The sequence below is a fragment of the Mobula birostris genome, chromosome 1, assembly GCF_030028105.1.
Source record: "Mobula birostris isolate sMobBir1 chromosome 1, sMobBir1.hap1, whole genome shotgun sequence".
Lineage (NCBI taxonomy): Eukaryota > Metazoa > Chordata > Chondrichthyes > Myliobatiformes > Myliobatidae > Mobula > Mobula birostris.
Genome location: NC_092370.1, coordinates 6,093,868 through 6,107,914, shown reverse-complemented (window position 1 = coordinate 6,107,914; position 14,047 = coordinate 6,093,868). Strand labels below are relative to the sequence as shown.

General features: G+C 45.9%; 1 protein-coding gene across 1 annotated transcript in view; it reads right to left on the bottom strand.

Moving 5' to 3' along the window:
* mal2 (mal, T cell differentiation protein 2) overlaps positions 1-209 on the bottom strand; it is a 35,432-nt gene extending 35,223 nt beyond the window's left edge. Inside the window, exon 1 of the mRNA XM_072279227.1 lies at positions 23-209. Coding sequence (XP_072135328.1) covers positions 23-145 — 123 coding nt within the window. The 5' untranslated portion in view covers positions 146-209. The remainder of the gene's footprint in view (positions 1-22) is intronic.
* Between the last annotated feature and the right edge of the window lie 13,838 nt (positions 210-14,047).

Here is a 14,047-nt window from a genome sequence, read left to right as displayed (position 1 = left end):
GGACCTCGGCTGCTGTACTTACTATCTCCAGGCAGATGAATGCACCCGAGTAGGTCTGCAGCACCTGCGTGCCCTGAGGAAGGGTCACCTGCGGAGCAGGGAAGGACACGGCGTTCGCACTGGCGTTGGTCGTGGCAGCCGACATGGTCGCAGGTGAGTCTCGGAGACCTGGGCGGCGTCACGTGACCCGGGCCCCAGGCAGGTGCAGCCGCTCCCCGGAGAGCGCGCGCACACGGCGGTGGGAGCGCGCCCGTGTCACTTAGAGACAGGATGTCCCGGGAACTACCTGTACACTGTCGGGGCAGTCACAGTGCAAGGTATTTATAAGGTCTTTTTTTATTGCTGGCAACTAGGTACGATAATTCTTGCCTCTTGCTTCCTTAAGGTTTTTACAGCCGGGCGAGATGGTGATGATAAAGTCCCACTATTTTTTAAATGTTCCCAATGGTGTGAGTCTCAGGTAGCCTGTGACAACCAAGTTGCAGCTCCAGGTCTTAACGTGTGGTTTATCACCAAACCCAGCGGAACCGGTTCTACTGACCAGAGAAGGGGCAAATGCAGGTTATTGGCGCCTTAAAACCAGTCGCTGCGGGCAGATGGGGCTCGTCAGTGGTTAGCAGCTCATCTAAGAGCAGGAAAACCCTGATCTCAAACCTCCCCTACCTTGCAGCTATACCCACTCATGGGGATGGCTTTAAAAGTAAACCCTGATCCGGAGCCAGAGCCCCTAAGGCAGTCCTACATTGAGTTCAACACTGACTGGCAACTTCTGGTGACAAACTGTACTGGTCTCTGCCGTTCCTTTGGGTTCTTCAGCTGTGTGGTGAGGGGGAGCTTGCTACATGGGCAACGGCTGGTTCTCCGTGTGGTACTACGACGGCTTGTCTATCTAGACAGCTAGTACACACTATCCATGGCCAACCATGACCAAAGGAGACCTCTTGTGAGTTGCGAAATAAATCTAAGGCCAGAATCCCGTGTGTTATCACCACCTTATTTCTAGTGAAATTTGTTGTTTTGCTGCAGCAGTACAGTGCAAAGACATAAAATTACTGTACATGGTACAAGGTGCAAAAAAGGAACAACGAGGCAACCATTCACAAACCTGTTTGCACAGGGGAAGAAACTGTTTTGTTCAGGCTCCCTGATGGCAGAAGAGAACCAGAAGAGAACATGTCCAGTGTGATACTGGAGAAATCAGTCACTGACCCTGGTAGGAACTGGTTTTTAGAGAAAGACAAAGACTTTTCCTTGCTGACACTTGTAAATTCATATAATATTTCACCGGTATTGCTTCTTCTTCAGCCCATCACCTCTACTGGGGCATAGGTCACCGAAAGAGTTCTCTGTCCTGGGCCAGTGTTTCAAAACATCCCCAGTTTAGCCCGCCTTCTTGGTATCCCCCTCTCCCAGGGATGAGGTCTTTGGAGCTTCTGTTGGCATTTCTTCAGCTCTGGGTATTTAGTGATGGGGTTGCTAGCTCAATGCCCTACTCTCCTCCTCTCAAAGCTGGGCTTGGGACTGTCCATGTGGAGTTTAATATTCTAGTATTCACACCAGGCTTGGGACTGTCCATGGTGGTGTTCTAGTATCTAGTATTCACACCAGGCTTGTGACCTTCCATGGTGGTGTTCTAGAATCTAGTATTCACACCAGGCTTGGGACTGTCAATGACAGGCTTGGGACTGTCAATGACAGACTGTCAATTATTGAATCTTGTCCATGGATTGTCACCTTGTCGTGGTGGAGAAGCTTGTGCAGTCCTGTGATCCCGAGAGCAATGCTGTCTGGAGCTATGCTCCTGGTAGGGTCACCCATGGCGGTAAGGTCGAGGGTGAGGTCCCTGACAAAGAACAATCCAACCAAGACCTCAACGGTGGAACAGGCAGATGAAGTTACTTCGAACTCAACGGCTGTGAAGGCAGATGAAGGCTACAACAAATCCATCAGCTCCAATCGTCGTGGTTTCCATGCCATTGGAATCAGTTGGTTGATTTGTGAAGTATCGTGTACTTCTTGGAGTGCAACATCAAGTACACGTTAAACAAATACACGCACAGGCGTCTTCACTCTGTGGGCCACTTCTTCAGAATGAAGACCATCATCCTCGACCTCGAGAGAGAGCCACGACGACAATGAATATTGAATATAAACAAGTAATTTGTAGTAATTGAAGAATTAAGTAACAGCAATGTGATTGATTTGTGGTATCCTGAAAAGTCTAGTTAGATGTTATTATTGACAGCAGAAGTCAAATTTCCTCTGCATTTATCATTAAATAAAGAAACAAATTTCTCTGACTCATGGGTTCTGAAGTTCTGTACACCTTGTGCATTAAATATGGGGGTTGAGCTACTATGGTGATTATTTTAATAACCATGTAAAGGATGGTAGGACAAGGGATGAGATAGTTTGGGACAGGGGAAGTTGGTAAGGCTGAAAAAAAGGGAATGAATCAAGAGCAATGGTATGATTGTGTATCAGTGTGGCACACACAAAATATTGGAGGAACTCAGCAGGTCGGGCAGCACCAGGGGAGGTGGTAGGCAGATGAGGAGAATAGGTAAGAGGTCAGAGTGGGGAACTGAAGATGAGAGAAGGGGGATTTGGAAAAGATTACCAGAAATTGGAGAAATCGCTGTTTATGCCATGATGTTGGAGGCTACCTAGATGGAGTATGAAGTGTTAGACCTCCAAGAGGAGGCCAAGGGCTGACATGTTAGAACGGGAATGAGATAGGAATTAAAGTGGTTGACTGCTGGGAAATCCCATTCTACCTGTGTTGACATAGGGAAATTTACCAACTACATACTGGTAGGCGAACGTGAGGATGAAATGCTTCTGGAAAGCCCCATTACTGTTCATCTCTTTTGTTTGCAGATAGATTGAAGGAATGCAATGATATCTGCCAAACTTTGGCACATCCTGTACCACTGGACTGTCAGCCAGGTGGAGGAACATAGGGATCTGAGCGTCCACATCGACAGATCCTTCGAAGATGCCTCATGTTGATGGGGTTGTTAAGAAGGTGTATAGTGTGTTAGCCTTCACTTATCAGGGTATTGAGCTCGAGAGGTAATATTACAGCTCCATAAAACCTAGCTTAGACGACAATTGGACAATTATGGTCGCCTTGTTATAGGAAGGATGTGGAAGCTCTCGAACGAGTGCAGAGGATTTGCCTGGATGAAAGAGAAGATTTGTAGCTTGGGTTGGCTGCTAGTTTGTAGGGTTGTAGGTCACAAACATTTCATCACGAGTCAAGGTGACATCATCAGTCTGCGTGAATATTGTTTCTGCTGAGTGCTCACATTTATATTGGTCTGACTTGTTCTGGTTGATTGGCTTGTCGTGGTGGCCGCTAGTCTCCACGGGGTCCCAGATAGCTGAGTGATCTCCGCTGGCCTGTATCCCTGGTTATCGGTCATTGTGAGCATTGGTTCTTTGGGTGTCCACGGTTCTCCCCTTGGCCCCGATCCCACAGATCCAGAGGATGCTGCCTGGGTTAGAGACCACGTCTTATGAAGATAGGTTTGGTGAGCTAGGGCTCTTCTTTTTGAAGTGACGGAGGATGAGAGCCGTACAAAATGATAAGAGGCACAGATTGAGTGGACAGCCAGGGACATTTTCCCAGTGTGGAAGTGGCAAGTACGTGGGGCATAACTTTAAGCTGATTGGAGGACAGTAATGAGGGGGATGTCAGAGGTAAGTTCTTCCCACAGAGAGTGGTGGGTGTGTGGAATGTGCTGCCAGGGGTGGTGGTAGAGGCAGACATTTCAGAAACCCATGGATCATAGAAAAATGGAGGACTATGAAGGAGGGAAGATCAATCGTAGAGTAGGTTTAAAGGTCAGCACAACATTGTGGGCCGAAGGGCCTGTACTGTGCTGTAATGTTCTATCTTCTATTGTCTATATATTGCCAAGCCTGATTGTCCTCCTGCCATCCGAGCAGATGTGGAAGAGATTCGATATGGTCTCCAGACATAGTATTAACTACAGTACCACAGCGATTAGCACAACGCTTTACCGTACCAGCGACTTTCTACCTGTCCTGAGATTAGGTTAGGGTTAAATTAGGGGTTGCTGTGCAGTGTGGCTCGAATGCCTGTTCCATGCTGTATCTCAGTAAAGAAAATAAATAATTGCCTTTGCTCAGGCCAGCCATGTAGTGACATCTGCTCTCTGAGCAGAGGGTTCTGAACCTCCATGAAGACAGCTGATCTTTGTAATGCATCCGGTGGCAGTAGACATCCTTGACAAGGCGTTGAATAATAACCCATCCCCGATCCCCATGAGCATCAGCTATTCCTGTTCATGTAGCGACACAGCATGCTTTCATTAGAGAGTTCCAATGTATTGATTTAATAACAATAAACGAGTCAAAATGGAAAAGTTCTTGGGGTCGATGGAACACTGCCTCTGCCACTATTTTGCCAGATGACAGAACATAGAACATTACAGTGCAGGCCCCTTGGCCCACAATAACCTACTGTAAAATCAATCTAACCCTTCCCCACCCAATATAACCCACCATTTTTCTATCATCCATGTACCTATCTAAGAGTTTCTTAAATGTACCTAATGTATCAGCCTCTTCCACCAAACACAAGTCTTGCCACTGGATCCAGATAGGAATTGGGAAGAGAGAGTGAGGCTGATGCTGCGCAACTCTCCCTCACTTAAAGCCAAATCAAGCGCGAGTCTCAACACCATCATCATCTCTCTAATGATGTTGAGGTCTTCATCGACGACGATGGACGAACAACAACAACAACCAAACACAAAGAACTCAATTGTAACACCCCCCTGTACTTTATTCCAACACAAATCCATGAAAATCAGCAGGCCGTTTGATCTTTTGAAACACACAATCATAATCAGATTTATTATCACTGTCGTATGATGTGATTTGTTGCTTTGTTTTCAGCAAAGACATAAAAATCACTGAATTACTAAAAGAAATAAATAGTGAAAAAATAAAGGCAGAAAGAAGGCTGATTGTTCATTGTACATGGACCATTCCGAAATCTGATTGCAGAGGGCAAGAAGCTGTCCCTAAGTCTTTTGAGAGGGATGTGTCTCTGAAGAGAAGTGTTTTTTTAAGATCTGACCAAGCAAAACACTTCAAGTTAATAATATTTCCTTGGACACAGTCTTATGTAGCTGTTGACCAACAATAATAACTCATCTAACTGACTCTTACACTTACTCCCACCCCAGCCCACCACCATTTCTGGTTCTGATAACACGTGCCAATTATCATTTAAATCGATTATTTTGCTCTTGGTGTCAGGGTTACCTCATCAAGATCGTTTTTGAGGACGGTGACGTGGGCTGATGCAGAGATTAGTCCTTACACGAACGCATGGTAGCATAGAGGTTAGCGTAAGTTTATTACAGGGCTAGCCATAAGATGGGGGTTCACTTCCTGCCAAGGCCCGTAAGGCATTTGTATCCTCTCCCCATTACTGCATGGGTTTCCTCGGGGTGATCTGGTTTCATCCCACACTCCAAAGATGTCCAGGTAGAGGTCAGGGAGATGTGGGCCTGCTATGTTGGTGGTGCAGCTAGTGGACAGCTTGGTCAAAACCTCACTGATCTGACGGAAAAACAACATATTTTGCTGTTTGCTTCGATGTCCCTGTGACAAACAAAGTGAATCTTTACTGCTTTAGATAAAAAGTGCTCTGCTGATCTAGCTAGATGAGACCACTAATGTTCACCCTCTTCTCTATTATTCAAATAATTGAGAAGCTTTCATTCCAATAAAACCTGTGATCTGCATTTTGATGGTGTGTTTTCAGGCCAATTGAGTGGTCTGGGGCTCTGCTGTCCCCGGTGAGATTTCAAGCAGAGCGTGCAGCCTAGAGACGGGTTGTGAGCCCATGATCAACTCCATTTCATGGTCATAGTCATACTTTATTGATCCCGGGGGAAATTGGTTTTCGTTACAGTTGCACCATAAATAATTAAATAGTGATAAAATCATAAATAATTAAATAGTAATATGTAAATTATGCCAGGAAATAAGTCCAGGACCAGCCTATTGGCTCAGGGTGTCTGACCCTCCAAGGGAGGAGTTGTAAAGTTTGATGGCCACAGGCAGGAATGACTTCCTATGACGCTCTGTGTTGCATCTCGGTGGAATGAGTCTCTGGCTGAACGTACTCCTGTGCCCAACCAGTACATTATGTAGTGGATGGGAGACATTGTCCAAGATGGCATGCAACTTAGACAGCATCCTCTTTTCAGACACCACCGTGAGAGAGTCTAGTTCCATCCCCACAACATCACTGGCCTTACGAATGAGTTTGTTGATTCTTGTTGGTGTCTGCTGCCCTCAGCCTGCTACCCCAGCACACAACAGCAAACATAATAGCACTGGCCACCACAGATTCGTAGAATATCCTCAGCATCGTCTGGCAGATGTTAAAGGACCTCAGTCCCCTCAGGAAATAGAGACGGCTCTGACCCTTCTTGTAGACAGCCTCAGTGTTCTTTGACGAGTCCAGTTTATTGTCAATTCGTATCCCCAGGTATTTGTAATCCCCCACCATGTCCACACTGACCCCCTGGATGGAAACAGGGGTCACCAGTACCTTAGCTCTCCTCAGGTCTACCACCAGCTCCTTAGTCTTTTTCACATTAAGCTGCAGATAATTCTGCTCACACCATGTGACAAAGTTACCTACCGTAGCCCTGTACTCAGCCTCATCTCCCTTGCTGATGCATCCAACTATGGCAGAGTCATCAGAAAACTTCTGAAGATGACAAGACTCTGTGCAGTAGTTGAAGTCTGAGGTGTAAATGGTGAAGAGAAAGGGAGACAAGACAGTCCCCTGTGGAGCTCCAGTGCTGCTGATCACTCTGTCGGACACACAGTGTTGCAAGCACACGTACTGTGGTCTGCCAGTCAGGTAATCAAGAATCCATGATACCAGGAAAGCATTTCTCAATGATCCTGCCAGTTAAACCATTGAGGAGGATTGAAATCAATGAGGACAAGAGCAGAAGGTGGGCAGGGTTCAGTGCCATCAGCTTACATTTGACCTCCCTCTCTTCCCCAACCCTACCCTCCCCACCACCCTCTCTCACCCCTCCCCCCAACCACCACTCTCTCACCTTCCTCCCCCTCCCAGGAATGGTCTCCCTCTCTCTCTCTCCTCCTCACTCAATGCTGCCGAGGATGGTGCTGGAGTCCTGGGCCTTGGGCAAGGTTTTGTGGACTGGACTCTGTTGTTCACGTTACGAAGTGTATCTGCTTTCCGGATGATCCGTTTTCTGCTGCTGTTTCGTATGATTTTTGAATGTGCATACTAGTGCTGTGGCCTGTAGATAGCAGCTGGACTGAGCTGAATTGAATATGCCTGGGCTACTTCAATGCCTTTGTGATCTTGTGTTTTGTATTCTGTGTTATTCAATCGTTTCTTTTGCCGTTTCCACAATTTTTTTGTGTGTGTTGGGAGCTTGCTGTATTTCTTTAACGGGTCGATGGTTTTCTTTTTGTCATGGTTCTCTGTGGGAAGGTGGGACTCAGGGTTGTATACTGCATACTTTCTTTGATAACAAAATGTACTTTGAATATTATTAGCAAGTGTTAAAAGATTGTTCAGCCTATTCTGGAATGTAAGAACAGGTTGCCTGAAGAGTCAAATACTACTTGACTGAGTAACCCCTCAGCTTTGCCTGTCCATGGAGTGATAAAATATGACTCAAGCATTCAGAATGATGGTGAAATACTTGGGTGTAGATTTGTTATTGAGTAACCATCAGAAGCAGACTTTGGTAATGAAAAGTATGTATGTATTACTACTGTTATGCTATTAAGTGTTTTATTTTCTGCAACACTCACAACACGCTGGAGGAACTCAGCAGGTCGGGCAGCATCCGTGGAAACGATGAGTCAACGTTTCGGGCCAGAACCCTTCGTCAGGACTGAAGAGGGAAGGGGCAGAGGCCCTATAAAGAAGGTGGGAAGGAGAAGGCTGGTAGGTTCCAGGTGAAAAAACCAGTGATGCTGAAAAATGTGAGGTGCTACATTTTGGTAGGACTAATCAAAATAGAACATACATGGTAAATGGGTAGGACATTGAAGAATACTGTAGAACAGAGGGATCTAGGAATAATGGTGCATAGTTCCCTGAAGGTGGAATCTCATGTGGATAGGGTGGTGAAGAAAGCTTTTGGTTTGCTGGCCTTTATTAATCAGAGCATTGAGTATAGGAGTTGGGATGTAATGTTAAAATTGTACAAGGCATTGGTAAGGCCAAATTTGGAGTATTGTGTACAGTTTTGGTCACCGAATTATAGGAAAGATGTCAACAAAATTGAGAGAGTACAGAGGAGATTTACTAGAATGTTACCTGGGTTTCATCTCCTAAGTTACAGAGAAAGGTTGAACAAGTTGGGTCTTTATTCTTTGGAGCATAGAGGGTTGAGGGGGGACTTGATAGAGGTGTTTAAAATTATGAGGGGGATTGATAGAGTTGACGTGGATAGACTTTTTCCATTGAGAATGGGGGAGATTCAAACAAGAGGACATGAGTTGAGAGTTAAAGGACAAAAGTTTAGGGGTAACATGAGGGGGAACTTCTTTACTCAGAGAGTGGTAGCGGTGTGGAACAAGCTTCCAGCAGAAGTGGTTGAGTCAGGATTGATGTTGTCGTTTAAAGTTATATCTATCCAATTTAACTTTGAACAGGAAAGGAATGGAGGGTTGTGGGCTGAGTGCAGGTCGGTGGGATTAGGTGAGAGTAAGAGTTCGGCATGGACTAGAAGGGCCGAGATGGCCTGTTTCGGTGCTGTAATTGTTATATGGTTATGGTTGTAAAGGGGTGGTGGAGGGGAAGCAGGGAGGGGATAGGCAGGAAAGGTGAAGAAAGAATAGGGGAAAACACAATGGGTAGTAGAAGGAGGCAGAACCATGAGGGAGGTGATAGGCAGCTGGGGGAGGGGGCAGAGTGAAATAGGGATAGAGGAAGGGAGGGGGAGGGAATTACCGGAAGTTGGAGAATTCTATGTTCATACCAAGGGGCTGGAGACTACCTAGATGGCATATGAGCTGTTGCTCCTCCAACCTGAGTTTAGCCTCATCATGGCAGTAGAGGAGGCCATGTATGGACATACCTGTATGGGAGTGGGAAGCAGAGTTGAAGTGGGTGGCTACTTGGAGATACTGTCTGTTGTGGCGGACAGAGCTAAGGTGCTCGATGAAGCGGTCCCCCAATCTGCGTCGGGTTTCACCGATGTAGAGGAGGCCGCACTAGGAGCACTGGATGCAATAGATGACCCCAACAGACTCACAAGTGAAGTGTTGCCTCACCTGGAAGGACTATTTGGGGCCCTGAACTCCCCCTCCACCTCCCTCCCTCTATCCCTATTTCACTCTGCCCCCTCCCCTAGCTGCCTATCACCTCCCTCATGGTTCCGCGTCCTTCTACTACCCATTGTGTTTTCCCCTATTCCTTCTTCACCTTTCCTGCCTATCCCCTCCCTGCTTCCCCCTTACTGGTTTTTCACCTGGAACCTACAAGCCTTCTCCTTCCCATCTTCCCCCCACCTTCTTTATAGGGCCTCTGCCCCTTCCCTCTACAGTCCTGATGAAGGGTTCCAGCCCGAAACGTCATTTCCACGGATGCTGCCCAACCTGCTGAGTTCCTCCAGCGTGTTGTGTGTTGCTTTGACCCCAGCATCTGCAGAGTATTTTGTGATTTTATTTTCTGCAGTTTTTTCTATAAAACGCAGTGTGTTCTGTTCTTTAAGTTTCACAGTTCAGTATTCACATCTTCAAAATGACGGCATCCATCATTAAGGACCCCCATCACTCCAGACGTGCCCTCTTCCCATTGCTACCATCAGGGAGGATGTTCAGGAGCCTGAAGACACACACTCAACTTCTCAGGAACAGCTTCTTCCCCACCTTCCCAGCCATCAGATTTCTGAACAGACAATGTACACTACATCAATATTTTTTCTCCATTTGCACTACTTTTTAAAAAATATATCTCTGGTTATAACATGCAGCAGATTTTTTGAATGTATTGCAGTGTATTGCTGCTACATGACAACAAATTTCATGACGTACATCAGTGATTATAAACCTGATTCCGATTCCTTCAGCTGCTTTGGTTGTTGAGTGCTGCACCCTATTACAGTTCGTTTTCTCTCTATCTCTCTCTCTCTCTCTCTCTCTCTCTCTCTCTCTCTCTCTCTCTCTCTCTCTCTCTCTCTCTCTCTCTCTCTCTCTCTCTCTCTCTCTCTCTCTCTCTCTCTCTCTCTCTCTCTCTCCTCCTCCTCCCCCCCCCCCCTCCCCGAATTGAGTTTAATATCACTGGCAAATGCTGTCAACTTCGTTGTGTTGTGGCAGGAGTACAATGCAATACATAATGATAAAAGCTATAACTTGCAATACATAATGATAAAAGCTATAACTTGCAATAATATGTATATATAAAAATAAAATTGAATAAGTAATGCAAAAAGACAGCAAAAGAAGTAGGTCGTGTTGAAGAGTTCATTGTCTGTTCAGAAATCTGACGGTGGAGGGGGAAGGAACTGTTCCTGAAATGCTGAGTGTCTGCCTGCAGTCTCCTGTACCTCCTTCCTGACAGTAGTATTGAGAAGAGGGCGTGTCCTGGGTGATGGGGGTCCTCAGTCCCTTTTTGAGGCATCACCTTTTGAAGATATCCTCGATACTGGGGAGACTAGTGCCCACAATGGAGCTGACCGAGTTTACAACTTTCTGCAGCTTTTTCCGATCCTGTGCGGTGGCCCCTCCAAACCTGATGTTGATGCAACCGGTCAGAATGCTCTCCATGGTAAATCTGTAGAAATTAGTGAGTGTCATTGGTGGCATACCAAGTCTCTGAAACTCCTAATGAAATATAGCTGCTGTCTTTGTAACTGCATCAACATGTCTGGCTTAGGATAGACCCTCAGAGATGCTGACACCCTGAAGCTGTTCACCTTTTCCACTGCTTATTCCTCGATGAGGACTGGTGTATTCTCTCTAATCCAGCCTTGATCCCTTTTGGCATTGAATATGTCATTAGTGTGGGCTAGTTCAGTCTGAGATCAGCAAGGCCGAAAATACACCGGGTCTCCGCCACAGTTGTACCCTTCCTAGCCTTGGAACACTTCATATGGCTCATTGTATGCTAGGAGGATTGATTTAACAATGCGGTTGCTCTTTTTAATGAGTAAAGTATTTCATAAACCTTTCTAGTTGCTCACTGTTTATATTCAGTTAATGATTAATGCAGTTGCCTTCATTCTTGTGGGCAGTGTGAGTCGGAATGTCGCTTGCAAGCTATTGGCACGGTTTTCACCTTGCTGCGCGGATGATGACCTGGACGAGTTGATTACATAGTTCATGGTCATCTAATGAACTGGATGAAAGTTGGGAGTGCTTTACAATGGCTGCACGATCATCTCCTCCACCGCACTCCGGGCACCTCAGTTCACTGGATATTTCAACCGCTCACACTTTACACACCTCAAGTCCAAGCTCAGCTTATTGTCATTCAGTTGTACACACGTATATCACCGAATGAAACAACATTCCTCCAGACACAGTACATATTAATCATACACATAACACATAAAGTTATATTATCTAAAGAAACTTGACAAATAATAAGTTGCATTAATGACACAAGTTTAAAAAGTGAGCAGTATAACACTAATGGCACTTCATAAGTGATGAGACCTGGGTGGTGGCTGGGACAGAAGTAGTCTTACAGTCTGGGAGAAGAAGCTGCTTCCTATCCTAACAGTCCTTGTCCTAATGCTATGGTACCTCCTGCCTGATGGTCGGGGGTCAAAGAAATTGTTGAACAGATGGGAGGGACCACTGGCAATGCTAAGGGCCCTGCTCCTGATAATTATCTCGGAGACTTCCAGTCTCCCAGATGGCCATAACTGCACCAGGTGCACCGAGATACAGCTCCTGAGAGACCGTGTTAGGGATCTGGAGCTGCGGCTTGATGACCTACAGCTTATGAGGGAGAGTGAACAGGAGACAGAGAGGAACTACAGGGAGTTAGTCACCCCGAGGCTGCAGGAGTTAGATAAGGTGGTGACTGTCAGGGAAGGGATGGGTAGAGCTCAGATAGTAGAGAGCACCCCTATGGCCATCCCGCTCAGTAATCATTATCTCGCTTTGGATGTTGTTGAGGGGGGTGACCTGACAGAGGACAAGCATGGTGATCGGGTCTCTGGCACCGAGCCTGGCTCTGTGGTGCAGAAGGGAGAGAAGAAGATGAGGAACGCCATAGTCATAGGGGATTCCATAGTGAGAGGAGCAGACAGGGGGTTCTGTCAGCCTGACAGAGATACCGCCTGGTCTGTTGCCTCCCAGGTGCCAGGGTACGGGATGTCTCTGATCGGGTGCAAAGTATTCTGAAGGGAGAGGGCCGGAAGTCTTGGTACATGTTGGTACCAATGACATAGGTAGAAAAAGGGAGGAGGTCATGGAGAGAAAATTCAGGGAGTTGGATAGGAAGCTGAAAAGCAGGACCTCCAGAGTAGTAATCTCAGGATTGCTGCCTTTGCCACGTGCTAACGAGCACGAGAATAGCATAATCAGGCATATTAACGCGTGGCTGAGAGACTGGTGTAGGGGGCATGGCATGGGTTCCTGGATCATTGAGACCTCTTCTGGGGGAGGTATGACCTGTACAAAAAGGACGAGTTACACCTGAACCCAAAGGGATCCAATATCCTAGCAGGCAGGTTTAATAGAGCTGTTAAGGGAGGGTTTAAACTAATTTGGCAGGGGGGTGGGAACCAGTAAGGAAGGGGAAAACAGAAATAAATCAAAGATTGCGTGCAACAGAGATGCTAGAAAGTCAGGCAGGAGATGAGGCATAATCACAGCCAGTGGGATGAGTTACGGGGCAATAGAGGCGTGGTGCAGTTAAAACAGAAAGCGACAAATACTGGACTGAAAGTGTTATATTTGAATGTACACAGCATAAGAAATAAAATGGACAATCTTGAAATTCAGCTACAGATTGGCAAGTATGACGTTGTGGCCATCTCTGAAACTTGGCTCAAGGGTGGCTGCCATTGGGAGCTGAACATCCAAGGATATACGGTGTACCTAAAAGATAGGTTAGTAGGCAGAGGGGGTGGTGTGGCCCTGTGTATAAGAAATAATATTAAATCATTAGAAAGGGATGACATAGGATTAAGGTGTAGACTCTATGGGTTGAGTTAAGAAATGGCAAGCGTAAAAGGACCCTAATGGCAGTTGTATCCAGGCCTCCAAACAGCAGCCGGGATGTGGATTACAAATTACAGCAGGAGATAGAAAAGGCATGTCAGAAGGTCAATGTCATGATAATCATTGGGGATTTTAACATGAAATTGGATTGGGAAAACCAGGCCTGTACTGGACCTCAAGAGAGAATTTGTAGAATGTCTAAGGGATGGCTTTTTAGAACAGCTTGTTGTTGAGCCCACTAGGGGATCGGCTGTGCTGGATTGGGTGTTGTGCAATGATCTGGAGCTGATAAGAGAGCTTAAGGTTAAGGAACCTTTAGGGAACAGTGATCACAATATGATCGAATTCACGTTGAAATTTCAGAAGGAGAAACTAAAATCCAATATGTCGGTATTTCAGTGGAAATAAAGAAAATTACAATAGCATGAGAGGGGAACTGGCCAAGTTGACTAGAAAAGGACACTAGCAGGAAGGACAGCAGAGCAGCAATGGCTGGGGTTTCTGCGAAAAATGAGGGAAGTGTAAGACAGATATATTCCAAATAAAAGAAATTTTCAAATCGAAGAAGGACACTACTGTGGCTGACCAGTGAAGTCAGAGCCAAAGTAAAAGCAAAAGAGAGGGCATACAAGGAAGCCAAAGCTAGTGGAAAGATAGAGGATTGGGAAGCTTTTAAAAACTTGCAGAAGGAAACTAGGAAGGTCATTAGGAAGGAAAAGATGAATGCGCTGGCGACTAATATCAAAGAAGATACTAAAAGCATTTTTAAGTATATAAAGGGTAAAAAAGAGTTGAGGGTAGATATAGAACCAATACAAAA